The 23,507-nt window shown below is 47.1% G+C and overlaps 1 protein-coding gene and 1 long non-coding RNA gene across 3 annotated transcripts in view; one reads left to right on the plus strand and one right to left on the minus strand.

Moving 5' to 3' along the window:
* Positions 1-23,411, minus strand: DUS1L (dihydrouridine synthase 1 like). Of its 2 annotated transcripts, none has more exons than XM_075904237.1 (14): positions 23,278-23,411; positions 21,798-22,044; positions 16,451-16,559; positions 13,205-13,255; positions 11,793-11,905; positions 10,986-11,068; positions 10,244-10,347; positions 7,979-8,123; positions 7,394-7,490; positions 6,549-6,637; positions 5,323-5,489; positions 4,669-4,706; positions 882-957; positions 1-499 (listed from the first exon to the last, which is right to left on the minus strand). In XM_075904237.1, the coding sequence occupies exons 2-14, from the start codon at positions 22,032-22,034 to the stop codon at positions 375-377; spliced, it is 1,434 nt and encodes a 477-aa protein (XP_075760352.1). In that variant the 5' UTR covers positions 22,035-22,044; positions 23,278-23,411; the 3' UTR covers positions 1-374. The 2 variants fall into 2 exon arrangements, with proteins under 2 accessions (XP_075760352.1, XP_075760353.1); XM_075904238.1 differs by lacking the exon at positions 23,278-23,411 and adding an exon at positions 23,036-23,169.
* LOC142819161 (uncharacterized) overlaps positions 23,312-23,507 on the plus strand; it is a 14,564-nt gene continuing 14,368 nt past the window's right edge. The window contains exon 1 of the long non-coding RNA XR_012896952.1: positions 23,312-23,451. This is a non-coding gene — a long non-coding RNA (uncharacterized LOC142819161). The remainder of the gene's footprint in view (positions 23,452-23,507) is intronic.

The following is a 23,507-nucleotide window of genomic DNA, read 5'->3' on the forward strand; positions in this document are numbered from 1 at the left end:
TAGCAGTTTAACACTCCCGCAGGCTGTTTAATAGCAAATTTAGTCCCTGCTTTTAAAACAGCACATGAAGAGTTAATGCACAACAGACTGTTCATGGCCTTAGTACATCACCCTCCTTCCCCCAGTGCAGCATTTTCAGGCCAGCAGCTCTGGCCAAGTCCTTTCAAAGATGGTGAGAACTTTAGATGCATCCTTTTATTCAAAGGCAGGAGATTTCCCTGAGTAAGCAGCTTTTCCTTAAATAAAACGTGTCCAGACCTTAGAACCAGCCTGTGGAACTACGCCAGGCTGCTGATGGTGTTCTGGAAATGGCAGCTTCTTTGGCCAAGGCACAGAGACAGGGAAGCAGATCCAGTAGAATCCAATTTGAAGGCTCATCGTACAGTGTCAGTTCCCTCCATATCACCTGTCTGTGGCCTTTCAATCTTCGGTAGCTCCATCTGGCTGCTTTTCCACAGAAGGGACTTTTCATATTTGGTTTTAAAAAGTAATCCGTGACCTGCCCCAGAAAGAGGGGGAAACATAATGCATTGAGCTGGACGTACCTGGGCAGTGAGGAGCAGAGTGGGCCACTGCCTTGGGGAAGCTGAGGAATGTGTATTATGCTTTCAGCTTGGAGATGCTGTGCCCAGGCATGCCAAGCGGCAGAGAAGCTGCTGGTGTTATGTTAGTGGCCAGTGCTTGGTAAACTGTTCCATAAAAGCTAGGCCACTCAGGCTTGTAAACTAGTATTTCTAAAACTATTGCAATGCTGTAACCAAAACCATTACTTTATCCTAGTTCTTCTGTATGCATTAATCACTCATTTTGGCTTGGACACTTTGTTTTTCTGCGGGCCTAGTGGCTCTGAAGACCAGGATGGCATGGTGGGCTATACTTGCCTGGACAATCTGCAGTCTCTTTAAATGCTCTTTTCTTACAGCAGCCTCGGCACAGATTAAACACGCACTTGTTACCCTGGAAACAGACAGACACCAATTAAGTCAGGGCAAAGTAATCTCCCCAGAGCTGCTTATGGGAAGCACCACTGCAGTGCTGCAGCCTGCTGCCTTGTCTGGGTTCCTGCAACCAGTGCTGGACTCTGGACTGCTGCTAAACCACATGGACGCAGAGCTGCCTGCTGAGTAACTGCTCGGGGCTTGGAGGTGGTGCTTGGCTTATTTGCAGCTCAAGCATGACAGACTGCACAGGAAGGGACGATGAACACGTATGGGGTAGCATTAGTAGCTGTACAGCTCTTCTGGCTTTCAGTGTTAGGGGGCCGTTGTGCTACAGGCTTTTGAGGAAAAGCATTTCTATCTGATGGCACAGCAGAAGTGACAAAGGTGCTCTTGTCCTAAAGTGTGTGTGTTTTTGTTTGGACGTCAGTGTGGCATTCAGGTTACTTTGTTGTACCACATGCTGTTTCCACATGGCACCTTTCTGAAATTGAAAATGAAGCAGTAAGATATGGCCAGCTCCACCTTAACTCTTCCCCCTCCCAAGAACTTGCCACGGGGCCGTAGCTGCAGGAAAGCTGACGGCAGACACGCTCTGTTTGGCATTACTATGAGAATAATGGAAACATTACTTGGCAACGCTGCAGGTGAGCAATAAGGTATCTGGGATCAGTTTGCAGTGCAGGGCCCTGACAGAACTGAGAGAGGAGGAACTCAGAGTGTGGGGGGGCGGCTGATCTCCTTGTTTGATCTGAGTTGTCCTTGCCCACTGCTGTGACACATCAAAACCAAGAGGTGTATGTACCTTGAGGGGCTTGTGCACATCAGTATGCTGAGGTCTATATGCTGTCAGGCACAGTGCATAGGTCCTGTTTGCTCGGGGGTGTACTAGGAGAGTGGGTGGCATGGGAGGATGTTAATGAGGAAATGAAAATGCACCATTTTCTAGAACCCTGTTTGTAAAAAGGGGGTGGTGATGTTTTTTTACAGCGTCTCTGGCGTAGGCTCAGTATTTGTGTAGGACAGACACAGAGCACCTGTGCCACTGAGTCTGCCCAAACACACGTTTTTGTCTTAGCAACAAGCTGACATTAGAATCTGTCTCCCAGCTGCAACTAGTGCCCGCGACATCTGCAACTATGGGGCAGAGAAAAGAGGGCAGCATTAAGGCTATGTCTACACTGCAGGCTTCTTGCGCAAGAACATCTTGCGCAAGAAAACGTCCACACTGTCACGTGCAAGCTGTGCTTTTGCGCAAGAGCTCCCATGGCAGTGTGTACGCTTTCTTGCGCAAGAAAGCTCTGGTGGCCATTTTAGCCATAGGGCTTTCTTGCGCAAGAAATCCCTGCTGAGCGTCCACACTACCCTCTTGCGCAAGAGGGCTTACACCTGTCAAAAAGGAGCATAGTTCTTGCCCTCTTACCACGCCGTACTGTAAATTTACTTGCGCAAGAGCAGGTGGGCAGTGTGGACGCTCTGCAGATTCTTGCGCAAGAACGGCTGTACTTGCGCAAGAAGCCGCGAGTGAGTGTAGACATAGCCTAAGAGTGCAAGGCTCTGTGCCTGATCATATCAGGGCCTGTTTTTTTAGCCATTTGAACCTCACTAATGAGACAAGCATACCACACCCACGTGCCACAAGAGTGCCACTACTGAAATGGGGTTTGTTTGGGTTTTTGATCGATTAATTTTGTAATTCTATGAAAAATTGGCGCCATTGGGTTTTGTAACCCTGGGCCCTGAGGCAGTTGTAGTTAACATGGGTTTGCACTGCAAATTCTGGGATGTGCTACTCATCTCTCGTGCATTCCCCATTATCTCATCTCAAAGGTAGATCACTGACAGATGGGGAAACTGAGGCAGAGGAGGTGTCATGCATTTTCTAGTGGACCACTGACACAGCCAAAAGTAGAACCCAGGCACCTCTGCTGTAATGATATAGCTGGTTGCTGCCTGTAAGGCAAGATTGGCTCAGCTGAATGAGAATACACCACAAAGGGGTAAACACTGGACAACAACAGTTAGTGCTCTGTGTGCAGCGTGCCTATCCTCAATGGCTCACCCCATGCGCCGCACAAGTGCCTGGTGCATGCACCAAGAGTGCTGGTTCTCAACTGCCGCCACAATGGGTCTGAGCATCCACAAATGCTGAGTCCCATGAAGCACCAAAGGCAGGGGCTCAGACCCCTTCAGAGGGACCAGGTCCCACATTCCAGTTTACTAACACGAGAAGTGTCTTGCTAACAACACTCCTGTTAATGTATCCTACAACGATATTCGCTTTTTTGCAGCAGTGTCATACTGTTGACTCATATTTAGTTTATAGTCCAATGTGAATTCTAGAGCCCTTTCTGCAGCACCCCTTCCTGGACAGTCCTTTCCCAGTTTGTATGTGTGGAACTGATTGTTCCTCCCTACGTGGAGTCCTTTGCTTTCATCCTTATTGAAACTAGTGTTCTGTTACTGCTTAACAGTGTGATTAAAATTGGGATTCGTTTTTTTATTCTTGCAATTAATCGCAATTGATTTTTTTAATTGTTTGACAACACTATTAATAAGCTTTCCCAGTGATGAAGGCTGGATTTGATCTGATATTCCACAATTGCTTTTTCATTAGTAGAACTGTTAGAACTGAAGGAGGTTAATTTTTTTTTTCTAATTAAGAGCACAGATCAAAATCCTCCAAGTCTGTCTGTGCTACCACTAGGCACTGACATAGTCTGAAATTCTCATTTACATCTGGGCTACGTCTAGACTACATCCCCTTTTCGTAAAAGGGATGTAAATTAGACGTATCGCAATTGCTAATGAAGCGGGGATTTAAAGCTCCCCCGCTTCATTAGCATAAAAATGGCTGCCGCTTTTTTTCTCCACGGAGCTTTGTCGGAAAAAAGCGCCTGTCTAGACACTGATCTTGCGGAAAATAAAGCCTTTTCCGAAAGATCCCTTATCCCTTATTTCAAGAGGGATAAGGGATCTTTCGGAAAAGGCTTTATTTTCCGCAAGATCAGCGTCTAGACTGGCACTTTTTTCCGACAAAGCTCCGTGTGGGGGAAAAAAGCAGCAGCCATTTTTATGCTAATGAAGCGGGGGAGCTTTAAATCCCCGCTTCATTAGCAATTGCGATACGTCTAATTTACATCCCTTTTACGAAAAGGGGATGTAGTCTAGATGTAGCCCTGATGTATACCTTTCCTTTCATTAGTGTTTTTTCCTTTTAATTTCCCGCAGTCACTGCAGACCAGCTGCTTTTCTGTACTCCATCATTGAGAAGTTTGAAATAATCTGTCTTGTATATCTATTAAGAGACTCACTCAGATGCTTAATCCTTACCGAGAGCTACAAAAATACCCACAATAAATATGAGCTTTGTTACCTAGCAAACAGCAGAGGTCCCATACTGCAATTAGTAAAAGTTCAGTTGATTAGGGATTTGCTTACAAGTGTGCCTGGGGAAACTAATACTTAATAATATAACAATCTCTCAGCTGATTTAGCAATTCAAAATTTCTGACAAGCAGGCAAAAAGCCAGGACTGCTCTTTGTAGGAAGAAGAGAGAGCAAGTATCCAGAATAATCTAGTTATGTCATCTTTACCCCTTCACCTCAGCTGACATAATCACTTGCTTAATTAGCACAATGGCCTATACCTGAGAAGCAGATACAGTGTTTGCTTTGAATCAGTTGAAACAGCACCCATTACTGGACACTTGAAAAGGGATGGACCTACCTTTGGGTTTCCACAATGATCACATTTTGCATATTTAGCTGGAAAAAAGAAAAAAAAAGGCATATGAGTATCCCAGCCAGTGAATGACATCCAGGAGAGACCAGCAAATTCAGTGCTTCAAGTTGACCAACATTTGCAGTCAGAAGATGAATTGTTTAGGAGCACTATTTTACCCACAGAAAAAAAATATTCAAACGGGATTAAGAGATTTTTCTGTAGTTTTAAAAAAAATTCTCTGAGATAAGACTAAACCTGGAACCATCAGTCCCAATAAATCTGCTTGAGAAAGTTCTAAAACAAGTTGGGGAAAGGGGAAGAAGGGAAGTGTTGACAACAGACACTGGATTTCAACTGCACACACCAATGGTTGCTGCTGTCACAACATCTGCAAAATGCTTCCAGAAGAAAGACCTGATTTCACTGTGAAATGGTGACCATCTGCCCCTTTCATAATGAATTCTCCCTTCCTGGTCAATTCCACTTAGACTAAGTGTCCTGTTCCCAAGGTTGCTCCAGCAGCTTTCTATTATAATCGTAGGAAATGTTCCCCAGTTGCATAATGAGGAGAAATAGGTGGTGGTTTTGAAGTAAAAGGTGACACTAGCCGCCTTCCCCCTTCCTTGTGCAGAACAGGATGGGGACAGGTTCTCTTACGTTTCAAAGATGGATCAAAGCATTTATTTGGATTTCTCAGTTTTTTCTTTTGTTTATTCTTTGAGAGCGTATCAGCGTTTCCATCATCCTCATCCTCCAGGGCTCGTTTTCCTCGTATGCCTCCTTCACTCCCACTGGTTCCATTTTCCTTGCACATCTCCCTTGGCCTGAAATGGTTCAACAGCATTGTAAGTTAACAAAAGGGGACCACTGTGTGTTCCTTTACCAGCAATACTTTTACAGACACCTTGTCAAAATGCATCTTTTAGGAGACGGAGCTGTTGAAAGCATAGAAGAAAAGCTCAAATAAGAATGGCTCAGAGTTCTGAGGTTGCTATTAAAGCAGAAAGCAGGACAGGAGTGCCCAGTGTGGGACAGGCAGTTGAATTTGTCAGTCCCACAAAAAGCTTTTTGTTCCCATGGTAAATGTTTGTTCTGGAACTCTGTCAGGCAGTCCTTTCCTGCAACCCCGGGTTTCTCGCCAGGTAGGCTGTGTTAACAGTTTAAAAAGATCTCGTAAAACACACAATCATCTCTGATATAAAGGGCATTCAATCCTTGTCTCTATTCTGCAGTGGATGACAATGTGCTGCATTCACACAGCAATACCTGCTTCATGGGCATGTCCTTATTCTAAGTCTCACTTTCTAGATGTAGCCAATAAATATGAGGAGGGAACCAAAAGGGGAAAATATTTTTTTATAAATTACTCCCCCCTATAATATCTAATTGAAACAGATAAGGAAGTTTTAAAAATGAGCTGGTCTTTTTTTAAAAAACTTAATTGTTTAGGGCATGAAAACTGGACATGTGGGGTGTGTCTAGACTACATGCCTCCGTCGACGGAGGCATGTAGATTAGCCAGATCGGCAGAGGGAAATGAAGCCGCGATTAAAATAATCGCGGCTTCATTTAAATTTAAATGGCTGTCCCGCTCTGCCGATCAGCTGTTTGTCGGCAGATCGGGGCAGTCTGGACGCGACGCGCCGACAAAGAAGCCTTTCTTGATCGGAACAGGTAAACAGAGCGGGGCAGCCATTTAAATTTAAATGAAGCCGCGATTATTTTAATCGCGGCTTCATTTCCCTCTGCCGAGCTGGCTAATCTACATGCCTCCGTCGACGGAGGCATGTAGTTTAGACGTACCCGTGTAGTCTAAGAGGGAAGAACATGTCCATTCTGTCCAGTAAGTCCTCCTGGAGGCAGTGCTAGAGTAGGCCACTCACCCTGGCCTGATGTACGGCTGACAGATCCAATGGAAGAAAGGCAATCCTCCCTTTGGCTTCTCTCCTTCTTTCTGATTAGCTATTTCTTCCTGCAGGACACAGTTACAACCAATTAAACCTGTTCTATCACTACGCCCCAAGAGCACAAAAATTAAATGACATTTACAAATACAAGGGCTGCGTCTAGACTGGCATGATTTTGCGCAAAAGCGGCCGCTTTTGTGCAAAATCTCGCCGCCTGTCTACACTGGCTGCGAGTATTTGCGCACGAACCCTGACTTTGTAATGTACAAAATCAGTGCTTCTTGCGCAAATACTCTGACACTCCTGCTCAGGGATAAGCCCTTTTGCACAAGTATTCTTGCGCAAGAGGCCAGTGTAGACAGCAACATTAATTTCTTGTGCAAGAAAGCCCGATGGCTAAAGTGGCCATCGGAGCTTTCTTGCGCAAGAGAGCGCCTACACTGGCACGGATGCTTTTGCACAAAAGCAAATCTTTTGCTCAAAGGCACATGCCAGTAGAGACGCTCTCTTGTGCAAATACTTTTAACGGAAAAACTTTTCCGTTAAAAGTAGTTGCGCAAAATCATGCCAGTGTAGACGCTGCCTGGCAGTTACACGTGAAACAACCCACTCTCAAATAAAGCTATGATATCAACACAGCAGCGCTCAACACTAAGGAAAGAAACTGGAAGGGAGAGGCGAGTATGACAGTTAGCAAACCAGCTGTGATACTGGTAGGTTACAAAGCTCTAAGACACACTGAATGCAGATCAAGTGCCTGTGACACTAGCAGGTAGGGTCAGTGTCAATGTTACTCCTGCAGTTAAGGCCCATGGTGGTACCTGACATCGTAGCTTCAGTTCCCTGTTGACATCTGCAATGCCCTCGAGTGTCTTCACTTTTGCCAGTTCGTCACGAAGCTCCTGGTAAACCTGCAGCCTGAGACAAATCCTCAACATCCAGTTACAAGCGTTTTTTATAGCCTTTATTTGCCGATTGACAAGCATTTAGCTGTTTCATCCTTCAAATCCTAGCTGCTCTGATGTAGTTCTGAAAGTAGGTCAGCATGTGACTGCTGTGATTCATGCTCCTTTACACAAGCTAAGCCTGAAGGCCTAACTTGTGTTACTAGGCCTGTCTGAGCCTTGGCTGTATAGCTACGCTCAGAGCTTGCACTCTGCTAATTATGTATGCTGGCACCCAGACCGAAGGCACGGCCAGTGGCTTCTCCCAATGCCGAAAGCGAGAGACTCAGTTTCCCAGGATGCCTGTGACAGTTAAGGCCTCACAAACATCTTTGTCTCCTTGCAGAGCCAAGAGAAGCTACTCTAACACCAGTAAGGTTGATCAGCCTGCTTCAAGCACGCAAGCTACTCGTCATGCAGGGGTGCCCTCTCAAACCACAAAAGCACTGAGGAGATACTCACGTGTGATGCCAGAGCTTGAAGAGATGAGCTCGGACATAAGACAGTGGGCAAGGATACTGGCACACTATCTCCAGGTACTCCTCAGTCATCTCCCATACCACAGGGTTTCGTCCCTCAAACAGAGCTGGATTATGAAGATTGCCCTCTGGGGAATGACAGAGGAATTAGAAAAAAGTCATGTCTGAGTAGAGCAGGAGGCATAATCTCTTGTGTCCGTGAGCTGGACCAGCTGTGGCCTGGCCACCTAGCCCGGACGGACCATGAGCTCAATCACTCTGACCTCCTGTATGTCATAGCCCTTACATTTTACCCAGTTACCCTTGGTTGAGCCCAATACTTGTATTTGGCTAAAGCAGCACCCAGGATGATAGCCAGGCCTGATATGAAGATATAAGTCTCTCAATGTATGGTATTCTCTGCAGCCCTCAAAGACCATTTGGCTCTTTTCTGCACTGTCTCCAAGTTTTCATGATTTATTTGTGCTCAACGCCGGCCTGGCAGGGGAGCCCTGCTTCTGCGTTGCAGCCCCGAAACAACAGGCCTTTGCCACCTGCACAGGTAGCTTTCAGTGACCACTGGTTTTATTTCCAGTTTCCTTTTTTCCACAATTCTGGGCCAAGAAATGAATACAATACTTTACAATTCTGCAATAACATTCTGTTATTGGTCAATAACTACATGTGACTCCAGTGTGGCTGTGTAGAACACAGGCTGCACTGAGGAGCAAGCTCACCCGGAAGCCATCGTCTTGCCCAGTACAGGGACTTGACAGTGATGCTGTACCCGACCCTGACACAGTACAAGGGCTGGGCCTGTCCCAGACACACGTCAGGGCTCTGCTCCTCTATGGGTGGGCAGGCTCAGGCTAGTGGGAGCCAATTGTGGGGGGATCCAGGTGTGGGGTGAGCGGGCTCTGTGTGGGGCAATCTGGGGGTGAGTGGGGTCAGTAGGTGAGCTGGATAAAAAGGGCTCACTGAGGGGTTCAGGGGCAATGGGACACTGCAGAGGATCTGGATGTAGGTGGTTGGGGCTCAGACGAGGGAGTGTGGGTGTGCGGAGATGGGTGCTGGGGAGTGAGGTCACAGTGCAGCTGCTTGTGGACCAGAGGGGTTGAGGGGCTGTGTGTGTGGGCCGTATTGAATGGGTCTAGGTGTCTGGGGGAGGGTTTGATGGGTTTGCTTAAGGGGGAGTCTCATCTGCTGTTGAGGGGGGCGCCACATGCTGGGCTCCCACTTCCCCCTGCGACTCCCCATTCCCCTTTCGTCTCCACCCTTCTCTACCTCTTCCCCCACTCCTAAATTCTACTCCCCCTGCCCTATTCCACCCGTTTCCTTCCCTACTGCCTCTTCCCCTCATCCCCCCCCCCGCCACTTCCTCCCAAGCCAGCCCCACCACTAGCTCTCATAGTGCAGAAAGAGGAAGGTTCCCAGCACACAGAAGGGACGAACAACTAATACTATGAGCCAGGAGGCAGCATTTAGCTGCAGACTCTCAGCAGAAGCTGCCCAGCTTTGCACTTCTAGAAATGGAGGGGGGGGCTAGAGGAGGAGGGCGGTAGGTTACCCCATGTACCTCCCATGTATCACTTCTGTTTGGGCATTGATCACCCCCCAAATTATGCCCAGGGTCAACTGCCTGTCCCTCACAACTTCCCTTTGCTTCGTGTTAGTTTCTGCAGGGAAACTCAGGACTTCTGTGAGGGGTGGGGCCGTTTTCTGCAGACTCAGGCTCGCAGAAGCCCCCAGGAGCATTATTATACAGTGATTCCTGGTGTGAAGAAGAGATGTCAGTATGAGAGAGATGCAGATGAACAGCCTTAGACCAGTGTTTCCCAATTTTAGTTGGCCACGGAACCCCTTTAAACTCAAAAGAATTTTGTGGAACCCCTAATAAGTCTAATATATGGAGCTGAAAAAGTAGCCCCCAATAAGTAAGGGTAATAATAAACAAATGATAAACAAAGTCATGAGAGCAACATTTAGTTTAATTGCACGTATTAAAAAACAAAAATCACATAATATTAATTATTTTTTTTTAAATCATAAAATGTTCTTGTAATGGAATTTTCTCGTGGAACCCTTATTTTCACTTCACGGAACCCCAGGGGTCCATGCAACACAGTGTGGGAAACACTGCCTTAGGCCACGGCCAGGCAACCAGCCAGACTAGAGTCTGGCTTTGGTGTCTAATAGCTAGGATGCGTGTTAGCACATGAAGGGGATTCAGAAAGATGTTCTAGATTAGAAGAACACTTGCTCTCTGTACCTGCACTCATGACACCGTGCACTCCTGTCTTCTGCATGCACTCGTCCACATCTCGGAGGTACTGGATGTTTCCATTTGCAAACACAGGAATGCTCACAGCCTTCCTGCACAAGTGACGAGAACAATCATACACAACACAAAACAGAAACCAAGCGGCCCACAATGTGCTGAATGAATCAGAAACGTCTAATGCTGCCACAAGTCTGTTTCCCCTTTGATGCCCCTGCATATTTCAGGTCCAAGCCTCACAATTAAGGGCTATGTCTACATTGGCAAGATTTTGCGCAAATACTTTTAACGCAAGAGTTTTTGCATTAAAGTATTTGCGCAAGAGAGCGTCTACACTGGCATGTGCTTTTGAGCAAGAGCATCTGTGCCAGTGTAAACGCTCTCTTGCGCAAGAAAGCTCCGATGGCCATTTTAACCATAGGGCTTTCTTGCGCAAGAAATTCATGTTGCCTGTCTACACTGGCCTCTTGCACAAGAAGAGTTGCACAAGAGGACTTTTTCCTGAGCAGGAGCATCATAGTTCTTGCGCAAGAAGCACTGATTTCACACATTAGAACGTCAGTGTTCTTGCACAAGAACTCCCCGCCAGTGTAGACAGGCAGCATGTTTTTTGCGTAAAATCATGCCAATGTAGACACAGCCAAGGTGTTTAGTCAGCAGCTTGTCTCCCCCTTGGTTATAGAGTTAAGGGGACTAGGCACACCCATGCAGCTATCTGTATAGAGGCACTTACCTCACAGCCTTGATATGCTCCCAGGACGCCACCCCAGCAAGAGGTCCCTTCTGCTCCTTAGTACGGCCATGGACAGTCAGTAGCTAGGATGCAAAGTTACACTTAATTTTCAATGAACCATTAGAAACAAAAAAACATCACCAAGAAATTCCCCCCTCTGCTCATGCATGACAGGGCTGCCACAGAACTCCCAAAGCTGCCTCGCCCAGCTGAAGTGTCCCTGTTTGCTCAGTTCTGGTATTGCCTTGCTATTCACTTTGGAACAAGTACCAAGCATGGCTAAACCTGCTTCTTATCGGCATAATACCAGGCCACCAGCTCTTGTTTTTCATGGTCCTGCCCAATTTCATTTGTGTTAAATCCTAGGAAACTCTCCATTGCATTTCCCATTTGTTACTGGCTGTGTCCGCTATGACGTGTCCCTTCACAGACACATTGCAGCTGACGAAGTGGGTCTTTGCCCACGAAAGCTTATGCTCCAACACTTCAGTTAGTCCATAAGGTGCCACAGGATTCCTTGTCACTTTTGCAGACACATTGATTTCACTCTTTCATGTTGCCATCTACTGTGTTGCACCTAGATTAGAATTCTCACTCCAGTGAAGGAGGCAGCATGGTGCAATGGTTAGAGCAGGGCATGCTAAGTTAGAAGACTCCAGTTCTAATGCTGATTCTGCTGTGTATGACCGTCTCACTTTCTCCATCCATAACTTAGCAGTTTCCACAAAACAGAGCTCTTTGGATGACAGTGCTATGCAAAGATATTTATGGCTAATGCAATATTAGAGGAAGCAGCTGCCTCCTTACCTGGCAGCCAGCCTTTTCCAGCAACTGTGCATATTTCACTGTCTTGTCAATTTCTGGGAAGACGCGGATTTTGCATGTGATGGGAACAGAGAGCTTCTCATGAGCGAGCAAAACTGGGGAAGAATTGAAAAGTCAGGTAAGTGGATTGCACAACGCTTTGAAGAGAATCTGTTCCCCCGAAGATCTGTGCTGCAGAATGGCCTACAGAGCCAGCACTCCTGCCACAACTTATCAGTTATACCTAGGGGCTACGTCTACACTGGCAAGATTTAGCGCAAATACTCTAAACGCAAGAGTTTTTGCATTAGAGTATTTGAGTAAGAGTGTCTATACTGGCATGTGCTTTTGCGCAAAAGCCTCCGTGCCAGTGTAGACGCGCTCTTGTGCAAGAAAGCTCCGATGGTCATTTTAGCCATCGGGCTGTCTTGTGCAAGCAATTGATGTTACCTGTCTACACTGACCTCTTGCGCAAGAACACTTGTGCAAGAGGACTTATCCTTGAGCAGGAGCATCAGAGTATTTGCACAAGAAGCACTGATTTCATACATTAGAACGTCAGTGTTCTTGCGCAAATGGACATGTGTAGACAGGCGGCAAGATGTTGCGCAAAAGCATCTGCTTTTGCGCTAAATGTTGCCAATGTAGACGTAGCCAGGCTGTGAGTGTCATGGAGGTCACGGAGGCCATGTTTCTGGGACTTCTGTCACTTCTGCCATGGTCAGGGCAGTTGACCTCAGGACTGGTGGAGTAGCTGAGGTGGTCCAGGGGCCAGCTTCACTGGCCGCTGTTAGAGTGGCCTCACACAGCTGGTCCTGGGTGCTGCCCCAGAGCAGAAGTCTGGAAGCAGCACAGCAGGGCCCCAGGCCAACCCACACCTTGGAGCAGCAGAAGCGAGATCCCCCTGCCCTCTCAGAGCAGCCAAGTTTTAGTCAGGGGTGTGCAGATAGTTAATGCTTCCTGTCCCAAGTCCTCATATTCCTTACTTTCGAGGCCCTTAAAAGCTCTCATTTCCTTATTATTCACTCTTTACTCTTATCATATCAACTCCTGTTCATTCTACTCTACCAGCAATGCCAGCCTTGAGCTCCCATTTATCCACTGATTCCACAAATGCTTTTGTGTTTCTCCCTGCTCCCCCGCAGACATGGAAAGTCCTTTTGAGCTGACCAATAAAGTCACCATCATCTTCTCAAGACTCAGCTCTATCAGGATGGTAATGAAAAATTATCATCCAATTAATCATGGCAAAGTAGAAGTTCTGTTCAAGATAGTCAAAATAGCGCATGTCTTTTTTGTATGTATGATCAGCAACCAGTATATTGTGGGGCTACCAGAATAAAAAATAAAATAAGACTAAACAATGAAATGCCCACTACATTTCCCCTATAGCCCAACTTCTTTTGGAGACTTACTCATTTTCTGGAGAAGAGCCCACTCCTCTTGCAGGAATGCTCCGTAATGACCTAGATCAAAATATCACATTACGGGCTGGCACAGACAGACAAAAAGATGATCCTAAAGGATTTTGTTTTACACACATACACAGAGATACAGAGGCACTAGCCACATTCCTGCTCCCCACAGAGAAATACAGAATTCCACTCTTCTACCTAAAGTGGAAGGGCTAGCTCAATCTGCTTCCCAGGATAGCCCAGATTTACAGGATAAACAATGAAACCCCACAGCCTACTCGCTCAAGTGCTCCCCCAGGCTGACCAATGTACAGGCAGTCCCCGGGTTACGTACAAGATAGGGACTGTAGGTTTGTTCTTAAGTTGAATCTGTATGTAAGTCGGAACTGGCGTCCAGATTCAGCCGCTGCTGAAACTGACCACCAGTTCTGACTTACATACAGAATCAACTTAAGAACCCCAGGCGTCCCCAAGTCAGCTGCTGCTGAAACTGATCAGCAGCTGATTCCAGGAAGCCCGGGGCAGAGCAACTCTGCCTCGGGCTTCCTGTAGTCAGCGCTGCTCAGTTTCAGCAGAAGCTGACTTGGGGACGCCTGGGGCAGAGCAGCTGGGGTGCTGCTGGGTTGCTCCAGTAGCGCCGCTCCTCGGTGCTACTGGACCAACCCAGCAGCACCCCATCTGCTCTGCCCCAGGCGTCCTGATTCAGCCGCTGCTGAAACTGACCAGCAGCGGCTGAATCAGGACCTGGGGCAGAGCAGCTGGGGTGCTGCTGGGTTGGTCCAGTAGTGCCCAGAGCGGCGCTGCAGGACCAATCGGCAGCGCCCCAGCTGCTCTGCCCCAGGGTCCAAAACAAAAGCCTGGTCTGCTGGGGGGGGGGCACACTAGCTGCGCTTCCCCCCCCCCCAGCAGACCAGGGACACGGGGAGCAGAGCCGCAGTGGCAGCGGGGTGCCGCGCCTCTGAGGCTTTGCTCTGGCAAAGTCTCAGAGGCGCGGGACCCCGCCGCGGCTGCAGCTTCTGTCCGGGTGCCTGTGGTCTGCTGGGGACGGTCCCCAGCAGACCACAGGCACCGGGACTGAAGCGGCAGCAGCGGCGGTTCCCCGCGCTTCTGAGGCTTTGCTCTGGCAAAGCCTTAGAAGCGCGGGAACCCGCCCGGTGCCCCTGGTCTGCTGGAGACGGTCTCCAGCAGACCAGGGGCACCGGAGCAGCTTACGAACGGGGCTTTCTCGCCCCGGAGCTCGCAGGTAGCAATCCGCCACCTCGACCTCCGGGGCGAGAAAGCCCCGTTCGTAAGTGCGGATCCGACGTAAGTCGGATCCGCGTAAGTTGGGGACTGCCTGTATTGACAGGTCAAAGTACTATTTGCAGTGGTTTAGAACTGGTATGTAAAAATGTACTCTGGATTTAAGGCTGGCAGAATTGAACGCCTATTGTCTCTGGGTGCCAATGTGCAGTTCCTATTAATCTTTAAAAACAACTTGTGCCCAGGAAACTAAACTGAGGAATATGATTAGCAAACTTTTGGTTCCTCCCTCTTCTTTCCAATTAATATGCCCTGGCCTAACCCAGAATTTCTGGTATCTGGATCATCTTCCCCACAGAGAGACCCCTTGCAATCGCCTTAATCCTTTGGCAACTCTTTCATTTTCTTAGAAGTTAATATGAATAAGCTCTTTATGGGTGTGTCTACACAGCGAAGCTTTACTCAAAATAAGCTACACAAATTGAGCTATGTCAATTGCGTAGCTTATTTCAAAATTGGGAGCGTCTACACAGCATTTATTTTGAAATAGAGCACTTTTCCTCCAACTTCCCTTACTCCTCATACAATGAAGGATATAAGAGTTGGAGTAAGAAGTCTTGCAGCTTGACAATACTTTGACATTATTTTGGAAAAACTGCCTGCTGTGTAGACACTGACTAAGTTATTTCAAAATAATGTTGCTGTATAGACATACCCATAGATGTGTGCTAGGGACACAGGAGACCCTAAATGTTGGCTTGCAAGAGATTATTTTAAAGGAAGTCTTAAGACGTCTGACTGAATAATGAAAATAAACAATTATAGTTTCTGATGGTTGTAGATTTTATTGAAGGCCTTTAGAGACTTAAAATGACACTTTTTGAATGGACATCCTGCACACAAGAGCTACCCAGCAGTGCGTCGTAGAACTACTCTTCAAGCAACTACTTTTATCTTCACTTACTTACAAGGTACCAGACCCAGTCCTAACTAAAATTTAGGATGTTCGATATTGTGTAGTTGAATAGTTGTGTAACTGCATGAAATCTTAGCAGTTACAAGCCTATTCGACAGTCCCCGGGGGTGGGGTTGGCAGCTAGTGTGATCCCAGCCCCACTGCCAGGGAGCCCCCAGCCACCCCACACTGCTGCCTCTGTATGAAACAGGGAGTAGTGGAGGGGGGAGGGGAGGGGCAAGTGGGAGCTGGTCTACCAGGTTAGCCAGTTTAAAAACCAGCTTCCCGCACAAACAGGCTGCCTATCACAATACACTGTTCCCTCTGATACGGAGACAGCAGCGTGGGGCAGCAGAAGCCCCTGTCCATGGGGGTCTGAACTTCCCGTGGACAGAGGTTGGTCCATGGCAGCCTCTGTCCGTGCACCCAGGCTCACTATGGCCAGAGGCTGCTCTGTGGAATGTTGTAGCAGCCTCTGTCTGCAGGGAGCTTGAATCCCCCACAGATGGGCTGCTGCCTCTGATAGTGTGTGGGAGGCTTTTAAGCCTGCCCCTCCTCACTGCTTCTGTAGGAGGCAGCAAGGGAGGGGGCAGATGGGTCCATGAGAGCTGATACACATGGGCAGCCTGTTTGAAAGCCGGCTTCCCTTGTGTATTGGCTCCAGCCTGCCCCCTTCACCCTGGGCGCTCCTGCCTCTCTATCAGAAGCAGTAGTCCGGAAGGGGGGGAGGCAAATCTGGTGCTCGTGGGGAGCTGGCTTAAAGCCAACTCCTTACTGGAACCAGCTCCTGCCTCCCCCCAGAGGCAGCAAGAGGGGGAAGTGTGTGTAGTCAACAAGATTAACCATAAGCCAAGATTTATCAGTTAATCGTGCAGTTGATTACATATTGACATCCCTAGTTAAAATGGGTGTAATTTTGCTGATTTCAACAGAATTATCAGGCACATCAAGGTAGCATTTGTCCCTCAGGATGCTGGACTGCCATAAGGTAAGTTTTGATGTGAAATGTGTCACTACTTTGTTCTTTCAGAGCTCAGGTTTGCACATACCTCTCTTTGCAATCATCTGAGGGCAACCCAAATTCAGGTCTATGGCATCACAATAATCCTGAGCCAGCAAAGCAGCCTGGACAAACACTTCAGGGTCATTGGCACAGAACTAAAAAAGATGTACATAAGAAGAAGTTAGGCATGGCTCAATTTCAAGTACTAACAAAATATTACTACTAATTATAAAGGGCCCCAATGCTATAGTATATGGATCAAGTCATATAGCTCAGAGTAAAAGCAAAGACTGTTTCTCCAATTAAGGGCATATACACTATGGCTGTGCCTACATTGGCAAGATTTTGCACAAAAGCACCTGCTTTTGCACAAAAACTTGCCGCCTGTCTACACTGGCCGCGAGTTCTTGCGCAAGAACACTGACGTTCTAATGTAAGAAATCAGTGCTTCTTGCGCAAGAACTATGACGCTCCTGCTCACGAATAAGCCCTCTTGCGCAAGTGTTCTTGCACAAGAGGCCAGTGTAGACAGGCAACATGAATTTCTTGCGCAAGAAAGCCCTATGGTTAAAATGGCCATCGGAGCTTTCTTGCGCAAGAGAGCATCTACACTGGCACAGATGCTTTTGCGCAAAAGCACAGCTCTTGCGCAAATGCACATGCCAGTGTAGACACTCTCTTGTGCAAATACTTTAACACAAAAACTCTTGCGTTAAAAGTATTTGCACAAAATCTTGCCAATGTAGCTGTAGCCTATATCTCTGATATACAATTGCTGTAGAGCTATAACTTTAAATATTCCCCCCTGCCAAAAAAAAAGTTCCCCTCAAAACCCACCAAGAACCAGAGAGCTTAGCATTCCAGAGCTCAAGTGAAAAGAAACCCTGGAGAAGGAGATGCATCTTATAACCCATATTATTCATGCCCAGACAAGTGGTTGACAGAAGAAAGGATGTCTCTGAGGTAACTGGGTCCTGAGTCAATCAGCAACATTCCTTTCCACAGGTGGATTGCTAACCAGCACAGAAGTGTGGAGCAGTTACAATATGTACTGGTCAATTGTTCAGTCACAGACTGAATTAGTATTTAAGGCATAAGAAATATCAATGTGTATTTTCATTTTGTGTTGTTTAATAGTTTGAGGGTCTTTTTACATTTTAATGAAAAACAGCTTGTTTGGCTTTTTCCTTCCCCAGCAGCGTGTGTCATCCAAACACAGATTCACTAGTTCTGAGTGAAACTGAAACAGAGCAGTCAGGTTCATTGTCCAAAATGAATGAAAGCTAAAAACCAAACAAACAGCATCATGGAAACTGTTGCAAGGTAAAAATGCTCTGCAAGGCTGTTTTGAGTTCAGTCTCACCTGTGCCTGATTTACCTCCCAGGGCATACAGCTGAGAACCAGGGCTGCTGTGGGAGATATAAAGGCAGCTTGCACTCAGTAGGCGAGTGAGATGACAAAAAGCAGCAGTGTGATGCAAGGTAATTGTGGGGGGGAATGATAGGTCTAGTGCCCAGGCAAGTTAGTACAGTAGGATGTAGCTTTGGGGACAGATAATGTGACCAGAGATTAAGGCAGGTACCTGCTTCACTTATTGAGGTCTTGACACGGAGGCCTGGAGAGAGGAGCTGGGCTTGCTACACCATGTGGTATCACCTGTTGAGGTGGGTCAGCAATCCCTGCACTGCAGGGGGGAAGGGACTGTTGAGTCATGGGAAGGAGCTAAAGGAAGCTGAGGCCTGGGTAAAATGTGATAAAGAACTACAGAGCCTATGAGGACAGTCTGTGACTCAGCAAGAGGCTATATAGAAAGGTCATATACCCTAAAAAGAAGACTGATGACTTAGTGAGGCAAATGATAAACCTCTGCTCTCCTATTTTGAAGCTAAACAGATGTGACCTTGGGGGGAATGGTCTTTTGTAACTAGGCAGTCTCTGCTCCTTAAGGAGGAGTGGGACCTAGAGTTGGTCAAATCATGTTCATTGTATGAGCCCTTTAAGGAAACTGCTATTCAAGGGAGCATCAAACTAGCTGGGAAATGGGGCCATCTGTAAATCAGGTAACTCTTTCCCCCCCCCCCAAGCAGTAGGTTGACTTGCAGGAGGAGAGTGAGCAGATATCCCCAAGAATCTCTTTCCTGGGCTAGGGCCCAGAAAGGAGATGACTGGGCTGAATCACAAGCCCAGGAAGGAGGACTGTGGGGATGGGCTCTGAAGCAAGGGAATAAAGCATGTGAGTTCAAGGCCTTATGGTGCTGGTCTGGAATCTGAATATTTGTAGGCTGGGGAAGCCTCCTTGAATTACAGCAAAGTCCCATGAATGAGGGCTCTGAACTCACTTTGCCAAGGGAGAAGGAGCTGAGTGCAATGACCAGAGCAGGAACAAGGGTAACTGGAGCTGAAATTGCCTAGCTTCTCAACAAAGGAAAAGGAAGAATTGAATGATGAACGTAAGAGTGGAGTCTACCTTCATGTAATCAAAGTGCAGCCAGGCAACATTAGGCTGAGCAAAGTAGAGAGGTGTTTATCCTGATATAGGACTGAACTATGAGATTTCTGATGCCTTTCAGCACTACAGTTTGCTGTGGGATTGCCATTAATAGCTAATAGCAGACTTCAGTGCAGAACTGAGCTGTTGACTGAAGGTAACCAATATCTCATCTGCTAAAAGAGCTATGGTGTGTGAATCAAGCCCACCCTTCTCATTAATGGCACTCTTCTTAGTATACACTGTTACCTTTTTTTTTTTTTACAAAGTTTAAAGAAAAAACACATGTTAAGCCAAGTGAACTTTGGCTCATGTTCAACAATTCTTCAGATGAGGATCAGAGGGAAGAACTACAAATCTGGCACGTTAAATTCAAGCCACTGACTTAGTTCAGCAGCATGTCACACTTGACATCTGTTTTGTGTAACTTGAGTAACAAAGGCAAACAACTGCTATTTGATTCACTAGCTAAACCTGAGATGCTTTAAAAGGGTGTTATCATAGAACGCTAGAACTGGAAGGAACCTCGAGAGGTTATCGAGTCCAGTCCCCTGCCTTCATGCAGGACCCAGTACCATCTAGACCATCCCTGACAGATGTCTATCTAACCTGCTCTTAAATATCTCCAGAGATGGAGATATCACAACCTCCCTAGGCAACTTATTCCAGTGTTTAACCACCCTGAGGCTGCATCTAGACTGGCATGATTTTGCGGAAATACTTTTAACAGAAAAGTTTTAGCCATTTTAGCCATCGGGCTTTCTTGCGCAAGAAATTAACTTGGCTGTCTACACTTGACCCTCTTGCCCAAGAATACTTGCGCAAGAGGGTTTATCCCTGAGCGGGAACATCGGAGTATTTGCACAAGAACCACTGATTTTTTTTGTACAGTACAAAGTCAGTGTTCTTGCGCAAATACTTGCAGCCAGCGTAGACATGCCAATCTAGACACACCCACTCATTGCTGCTTGTTCTATCCTTGGAGGCTAAGGAGAAAATTTTTTCTCCTTCCTCGTGACACCCTTTTAGATACCTGACAACTGCTATCATGTCCCCTCTGTGTTCTCCTTTCCAAATGAAACAAGCCCAATTCTTTCAATCTTCATTTATAGGTCATGTTCTCTAGACTTTTAATCATACTTCTTGCTCTTCTCTGGATCTTCTCCAATTTCTCCACATCTTTCTTGAAATGTGGTGCCTGGAACTGGACACAATACTTCAACTGAGGCCTAATCAGCACAGAGTAGAGCAGAAGAATGACTTCTTGGCTACATCTAGACTGGCATGATTTTCCGCAAATGCTTTTAATGGAAAAGTTTTCTATTAAAAGCATTTGTGGAAAAGAGCTTCTAAACTGGCACGGACGCGCTTTTGCGCAAAACAAATCTGAGCTGTCTGCAAAAGGACTTTTGCCTGAACGGGAGCAGCATAGTATTTCCGCAAGAAGCACTGATTTCTTACGAGATCATCAGTGTTCTTGTGGAAATTCAAGCGGCCAGTGTAGACAGCTGGCAAGTTTTTCCGCAAAAGCAACTGCTTTTGCGGAAAAACTTGCACCCCTTTTCCGGAAAAGGGATGCAGATTAGACCAGTCGGAATTGCAAATCCGCAGGGGTTTTGAATATCCCCCACGGCATTTGCATTTACATGGCTGCCGCTTTTTTCCGGCTTGGGGATAAGCCAGAGAAAAGCGCCAGTCTAGATGCGATTCTCAGGAAAATAAGCCCTTTTCCGGAGGATTTCTTATTCCTACTTTCAAGTAGGAATAAGAAATCCTCCGGAAAAGGGCTTATTTTCCTGAGAATTGTGTCTAGACTGGCGCTTTTCTCCAGTTTATCCCCAAGCGGGAAAAAAGCGGCAGCCATGTAAATGCAAATGCCGCGGGGGATATTTAAATCCCCCACGGATTTGCAATTCCGACTGGTCTAATCTGCATCCCTTTTCCGGAAAAGGGGTGCAGTGTAGACACAGCCCTTGTGTCTTGCTCACAACACTCCTGTTAATGCATCCCAGAATCTAACGTTATCTAATGTGCTAGGCTTCCTTGAATTAGTTTTACTATGGGACTGAAAATACTTGAACCTATTAAAGCCTAAAGCAGATGCACACAAGAAGTGGTCTTTCAGATGTCATGGGTTTTTTTTAAATAAAATGAATCAAAACGTGGGAACTACTGGACTAGAAGTTAGCTAAAACACCAAATTACCAATGGGGAAACTCAGCATAGCTCTATATCTTAACTAGGAAGGTGTTTCAGGGCTGCTACAAGGGAAAGATAAATTTTAAACATTCATATTTAATTAGGGATTTCAATGGTTAACTGGTAAGCATTACCCACAGCCTTATGATGTTCGATGGTTACTGGACCAGTGGCCCAGCTGGAGTGCAGTAGTTCACTCCAGCCCTGCCTGCCTCATTTTAAGCAGATCACTGGTTAACCATAACATTTAACTGGCTAACTCACTAAAATTAGAATTAAACAGAATTATACATGCCTAAAGGTAAGTTCTATTTAAAGTTTCCTTATTGACAGTTATCAAACAAGTCTTACATTCACTCATTTCAGGAGATTCTGTAGACCTTTTCCCCTGTTTACATTGCTGTTTATCACCTGACATTCTTTCCGGGGATGTCCTCCATTACCATCTCTTCAATAGACAGGCAAGATTCCAGGGGTGAGACTTTTATAGAGAAGCTCAGTAACGATTTCAGGTATATGGCATGAGTTAGTGTTGTAGAGCACTTCCAGTAAAGGGTTGTAAATACGTATTTTGGAGCAACATGCTCTCCAAATTATTTATATGATGGTAGCTCCCAAAATATGCCATACAAATGTAGGTGAAGACAAGGAAATAGCTCCACACAGATTACACTATAAAATTACACTTCCTCTTAGCAAGTTCACCTGCACAATCAATGGTCGATCCTCAGGGCACACGTCACAGTACAAATTCTCTTTGCGATAATTAGCATCTCTGACAAAGACCTGAGCATGCAGCATGGGTGTGTAACATAACTGGGCTCCATGGCGACGGCTCAGTAGTCTCCAGGCTAGTTCGCTCTGATCCACCATGGGAGCAACTACATAGTGAGCACCTTTCAATGTGTTTCTCCAGAACTCAAGCCCCTGGAGCTTTGGCATCTTACCCAGACTAAAAGGAAGAGGGAAATACAGAAATAATTATTTATATTCACTCCAGTCAATTATTTCTTCAAAATGTAATAATGAGCAGAGACAAAAGAATCTGAATCTTTTCCTAAATAAACTAACAGATATTTCTAGTGTTATAGGAAAGCACATAGGAGAAGTCTGTCCCCTGCAGTACTTTCTATAATATTTTATGGTGTCCACGACAAATGGCACAGAAGGCTGGTTCAGTCCTGGTTGTGATATCTACCATACAAAAAGCACCCACAAGGCTTTTTTCAAGACACAACTGCCCTGACCTGTGCCTTTCATATTTCAGGCCATTGGTCACAAGAGAGAGCTCTAAAGTGACTCTACTCAGATGGCGGGAGGCTGCAAATTCCTGAACTACTTAAATCAAGCCAGTCCCCTGCACTTGGTAAATATACCTGCGTTTCACTGCACTTCAGCTTGGCAGTGGTATACCCAGAAGCTGCATCTAGACTGGCAAGTTTTTCCGCAAAAGCAAGTGCTTTTGGGCAAAAACTTGCCGGCTATCTACACTGGCTGCTTGATTTTGCGCAAAAGCACTGACGTTCTACTGTCCAAAATCAGTGCTTCTTCTGCAAACGCTTTGACGTTCCTGTTCGGGCAAAAGCCCTTTTCCGGAAATGTTTTTGCACAAGAGGGCCAGTGTAGACAGCTAAAAACTGTTTTGCGCAAAAAAGCCCCGATGGCGAAAATGGCGATTGGGGCTTTCTTGCGTAAAACCGCGTCTAGATTGGCCACAGACGCTTTTCTATCTGTGCCAATCTAGACGCTCTTTTCCGCAAATGCTTTTAACAGAAAAACTTTTCCGTTACTAGCATTTGCAGAAAATCAGGCCAGTCTGGACCTAGCCAGAAGGCGCATCGCCCACCAGGACTTCTCCGGCCTTTCGGGCAGGTAACGGAAATGGTGCGGTGCAGCGGCAGCTCTGAAAAGCCAAATCGCTTTGGAGGGGAGAGGAAATGAACCTGAAGTGGAGAGTCCGACACTGCGCCGTGGCCGAAAGACGGGCGGGAGGGGGAGGAACGCCCGGGCAGTGGAGTAAAGGAGGCAGCGACACGGGCCCTGGCGCGCGCGGGGCTCGGTCCGGGGCAGCCGCCCCTCGCCAGGGACCCCCGGGCTGGACCCGCCGCAGGCGAGGGGCCCGGCGATGCCGGGGGGGCGGGGCTCCCGAGAGAGCTGCGGCGCCAGATCAGCCCCCCCCCGGTACCTGCTGCCCGCGCCGCTCGGAGGCTGCGGGGCCGGCCTGGGCGCTGAGGCGGCCGGACGGTGCCTCCGCCATCCCGCTCCGGCCGGCTCCGCGGTGCCACCTCGCGCGGGCCCCCCCGCAACCGCGGCGATGCCCGAAGGGGCCGCGCGGGGACCAGCGCGGGGGGCTCGTGAGGTGAGTGTGGGGGGGAGCTCGCTGGGGTCCAGCTCGCGGGGGGGTTAAGGGGGCGG

The sequence above is a fragment of the Pelodiscus sinensis genome, chromosome 20, assembly GCF_049634645.1.
Source record: "Pelodiscus sinensis isolate JC-2024 chromosome 20, ASM4963464v1, whole genome shotgun sequence".
Lineage (NCBI taxonomy): Eukaryota > Metazoa > Chordata > Testudines > Trionychidae > Pelodiscus > Pelodiscus sinensis.